General features: G+C 43.5%; 1 protein-coding gene across 1 annotated transcript in view; it reads right to left on the bottom strand.

Annotated features, from left to right (window-relative positions):
* Positions 1-3,617: 3,617 nt before the first annotated feature.
* The window catches only part of nipa1 (NIPA magnesium transporter 1), a 40,593-nt gene continuing 39,233 nt past the window's right edge, over positions 3,618-4,977 (bottom strand). Inside the window, exons 2-3 of the mRNA XM_037674363.1 lie at positions 4,748-4,905; positions 3,618-4,660 (exon numbers count right to left, since the gene is read on the bottom strand). Of these exons, the coding sequence (XP_037530291.1) occupies positions 4,152-4,660; positions 4,748-4,905 (667 nt within the window). The 3' untranslated portion in view covers positions 3,618-4,151. The remainder of the gene's footprint in view (positions 4,661-4,747; positions 4,906-4,977) is intronic.

Genomic DNA, 4,977 nt, shown 5'->3' on the forward strand with positions numbered 1-4,977 from the left:
TTGAACACATTGCCTCCGGTCTGAAAGATAGTTAGAGAACCAACCAATGGTGTGTTCTGAGAAACCAATTTCTGAGAGTTTATGACACAAGATGTTCTGATCCACAGAGTCAGAATCTTTAGACAGGTCTAAGAAAAGTGCAGCACAATAATCCTTAGCATCCAGTGCTTCAACAACATCATTAAGAACCTTCAGTGAAGCAGTGGTTGTGCTGTGTTGTTTCCTGAAACCAGATTGATGTGGAGGTAAGATGTTAAATGAGTCCAGGTAATTTTTGATTTGAGAGTTTATCAGTTTTTCTAGAACCTTGGCTAAAATGCAGAGTTTAGAGATTGGTCGATAGTTGTTCAGTGAGGTGGGGTCACCTCCCTTCAGCAAAGGAAGAACAAAGGCTGTTTTCCAAGTGTCTGGGATGGAGTTTTGTCTCATGGAGAGATTGAAGATGTGGGTCACAGGGACTGTGATGATATGAGCAGCCAGCCTTAAGAAATAAGGTGGAAGTTCATCTGGACCTGCAGATTTTTTAGGATCAAGATCTTTTAACAGTTTATTAACCACTGACTGAGAATGGAGAAAAAGAGAAGCTGTGATTAACTGAGGATTGACTTGTAGGAGGGATTTGATTTGTAGAAGTTTGGTTATTAAGTGAAGTGGCTGATCTTCCATTAGTAACTGTGTCAAATAAAGAACCAGAAGCAACAAAATGTTTGTTGAAACAGTTCAGGATCTCGTGCTTATTTGACACAGGAACAGAGTTAATGAGAAGTTGTGATGGGAGGTCAGATGATTGGGGGGTGCCTGAGAGAGATTTGATGGTTTTCCAGAATCTGTTAGGGTCATTTAGATTTTTGGAAGTCTGAGATAAGAAATAGTTGTGTTTTGCTGCTTTGACAGCAGTTGTGCATTTATTCCTCATCTGTCGAAAACTCAACCAATCAGTGTCTGAGTCAGATTTTCTCGCTGCAGCCCAAAGATGGTCTCTCCTGTGCAGGAGGTCAGCTAGCTCTGGAGTAAACCGGGGGCTGTCTCGTCCCTTTATTCTGAACTGACGAAAAGGAGCATGTTTGTTCACAAAATAAATGAAACTATTATGAAAATAGTTCCAAGCGGAGTTCACGTCATCAGTTAACAGAATACGATGCCAGTCAAAGTGAGACAGATCCCAGAGGAATGACTGTTAACAAAAACGTTTCAGATCCCTTTTTTGAGTTAATCTGGGCTTAGAAGGTGGAAGTTTAATATCTCTCAAAACAGCTGTCACACAATGATCACTCAAAAGATCAGTGAATACACCTGTACCAGGGAATTTGTGAGGCATATTAGTTAGAAACAGGTCTAAGATGGAGGATTTTTCAGGACGGTTTTTGTTTAATCTAGTGGGAGAGTTGATCAATTGGGTAAGATTGAGAGACAGGCAACATTCCTTGAATTTATCACAGAGGGGGGTCGACTTATACCAATCAATGTTGAGATCTCCTGCCAAAAGGATCTCTTTGAATTTTAAATGACCAAGAAATTCCATCAGGGCAGACAGAGCCTCAGGTGTTGCTAAGGGTGGGCGGTAACAGCAGACTACAGATAAGATTTGGCCACCATTTAAGGTGATGTTTACAGCTAAGGCTTCAAACTGGTTTGGAATTGTTTTAGAAGACACAGGACTAGCAACCAAAAAATCTCTGATGTAAACAGCGACTCCCCCCCCCAATACTTTTTTAAAAAAGTCATTGTGTTTCTAGAACTAGACTTAACTGTAAAGACTCCAAAAAGCAAGCAAATAACTTTTTTTCTGCATACTTAGGCTAACAAATATATTGTCAAGACAGCCAGCATACAGAAAGTTTGTCTTACACTTGTAAAGAATATTAGAAATACATACTTTTGTCAAGCATGCTAATTATGCTACAAAAAGAAAAAAAAACTGAAAAGTCTTCCAGATTATTTGTCTTAAATAATTTTTTTTTAAATTCTCTATGCAAACTTTTGGTTGCTTTAAATATCTTGATTTGCCCCTGCCCTCCCTTTTGCCCACTCCTGACCTTGGCCCATAGTTCTTCTTCTTCTTTCGGCTGCTTCCTGCATTAGGGGTCGCCACAGCAAACTAAGTCGCAAAAAGACTTGGCAATTATTTTAATGCCGGATGCCCTTCCTGACGCAACCACAGACCATCGAGCTACCACAGCCCTCTGTGTGGAGCAGAGAGCTGCTATCTAGGACACCCGGAGGAGCAGATGGTGGAGGTTAAGGGCCTTGCTCAAGGGCCCAGAATGGGATGAATGAAGGTGGGGGCAGGTGTGGATGCTTCACCTACCCCACCTAGGCTCATAGTTACTAAAATAAAAAAGGCAATTATTGTCTATGTTTGGTGTCAGCTTTAAAAATCTTTTCATCTGACTTCAAGCTCACTATTTTACTACTTTTTACGCTTTCAGGAGTGAAATTACTCTTAATAACTCTGAATTATAGGCACCTGGGATGAATCGAAATGTATTGCCCAGGGAGGAAAACAAGCATAATCAATGTCCCCATTGAAGCCCTGTTGTGAGAAACACTAAGCAGGAGACAGCAAAAATTTTCCATTGTTTATGACGCTTCACTGACTGTTAAAACTTAATGTTGACAACATAGTAGTTAATCCACAGACCATGTTTAAAAGTGATATTCACATTTCAGCTGAAGTTCAGATAACCATCTATCCATCAATCCATTTTCTTCAGCTTATCCGGGGTTGGGTCGTGGGGGTAGCAGCCTAAGTAGGGAGGCCCAAACTTCCCTCTCCCCAGCCACTTGGGCCAGCTCCTCTGGGGGAATCCCAAGGCGTTCCCAGGCCAGCCAAGAAACATAGTCCCTGCAGCGTGTCCTGGGTCTTCCTCTGGGTCTTCTCCCTGTGGGACACGCCTGGAACACCTCACCAGGGAGGCGTCCAAGAGGCATCCTAACCAGATGCCCGAGCCACCTTAACTGGCTCCTCTCGATGTGGAGAAGGAGCAGCTCTACTCTGAGTTCCTCCCGGATGACCGAGCTTCTCACCTTATATCTAAGGGAGAGCCCAGACACCCTGCGGAGAAAACTCATTTTGGCTGCCTGCATCCGTGATCTCATTCTTTCGGTCACAACCCAAAGGGAGGCAACAAGTATGCCCACTCCTGCTCGGTGCCTCTCACCAGGGGCAACTCCAGAGTGGAAGAGTGTCCAACCCCTCTCAAGGAAGCTGGTTCCAGAGCCAGAGCCATGCGTTGAGGTGAGTCCGACTATTTCTAGCCGGAACCTCACAACCTCACACACCAGCTCAGGCTCCTTCCCCACCAGAGAGGTGACATTCCACATCCCAATAGCCAGCTTCTGTAGCCGAGGATCAGACCTCCAGGGTCCCCGCCCTGCACCCATCCCACATTGCACCCGACCCCTTTGGCCCCTCCCACAGGTGGTGAGCCCATGGGAAGGGGGACCCACGTCTCCTCTTTGGGCTGTGCCCGGCCGAGCTCCATGGGTAAAAGCCCAGCTACCAGGCACTCTCCAGCGTGCTCCACTTCCAGGCCTGGCTCCAGAGTGGGGCCCCGGTGACCCACGTCCGGGCAAGGGAACATCGTTTCCATTGATTGTACTCATCATAAGGGGTCTTGTTGAGAAGTTGAGATAATGAATATGTTAAAGCTGCCTTTTAATAAATCCTTGGATCCGTTATTGACCTTGACCACTGCAGAGTGGAAACATTATTTAAGAGTATGCTGGTGAAGATTCACAGTCATCCAGGTCATGATCAACCCTCAAAAATGTTAAAACACAAAAACAACTTGACTTCTATTCTGATATAAAATAGAATAGAAGAATAGAAGCCCAGTTACTTGTTTTTTTTTCTTTTCTTTTTTTTTTAGATCATATAGGAGCTGTGGAGGTATCAGAATATAGCTGCTTAATTTTACAGTTTCATTCTTGTCACTACAATCTTAAATTTGCATATTTTTCCTCATTTCCAAAACATCACGTTAAAGCATGGGAAATTCCAACTAATGGCTAACATTCCACCCATTGCAAGGTACTGCTGCGATAACATAATTTATTTTTAATTGGCAGTGGTCCCAGTGTCGTTGATGATTGAATTGGAGATAGTAGAATGTTACAGGAATGTAAGAAATGTTAAGAAGACATTGCAATTAGTCCGTCTTTTCTCGTGTTTCCTTTTGCTTCCAGGTAATCACAGCCTCCTGGAAAATGCAAAGTAAAATGACTCCGATGCTCATTGTTGTTAAACTGCAGAGCATAGCGAGGCTGTCAGTAACACGAAGTGCAGTCCACTCCTTGAAGAGAAGACCGGAGGCAAAAATCACAGTGGTTGTGAACATCACATAGTAAATTGCTTCAAATATGTTGGAACTGAAACACTCCAGGGCCTTATTGATGAAGAAGAACTGGATCAGGATGCTGACAGTCAATGTCACCAGCAGGCCCAGGAAGACAACCAGGGCTCTGGAGTTTACTGGCCCTTCTCCGAACAAATCTGGGGCCACCAGACCAAGCCCTTTGCTGCTTGGGACAGTGAAGCTTCCCAAGAGGGAACATATGGCCACATACACAATGATGTTTGATTTTCCATGAGCTGGAGCGATCCACAGGATCAGAGTGATCAGCATCAGGACCACCAACAGGACATATGTAACGAACACTGTAGGATGAGAAGATAAACTGGTATCATATCTGAAAATATTATGAGGAGAAATTGAAAATTAAAGAAAAAAAAGTTCCTCATTACCTGGGTCTGACAGCCTCTCCTCGAGCTCCAGTCTTGATGTTGCCACAGCTGCAGGAGCATGAACGATAAGTACAACAGATCCACAGCAACACAGCACACAGCCGAGCTTCCCCAGGATGTTTAAATGCTCCTCCAAGAGCCAAGAAGCCAGCACAGCCCTATATTACAAACAAACATAAATGAAATAAATATATATACTGTATATATATATATATATATATATATATATA

This window comes from Nematolebias whitei, chromosome 3 (assembly GCF_014905685.2).
Source record: "Nematolebias whitei isolate Nwh7 chromosome 3, NemWhi1, whole genome shotgun sequence".
Classification (NCBI taxonomy): domain Eukaryota; kingdom Metazoa; phylum Chordata; class Actinopteri; order Cyprinodontiformes; family Rivulidae; genus Nematolebias; species Nematolebias whitei.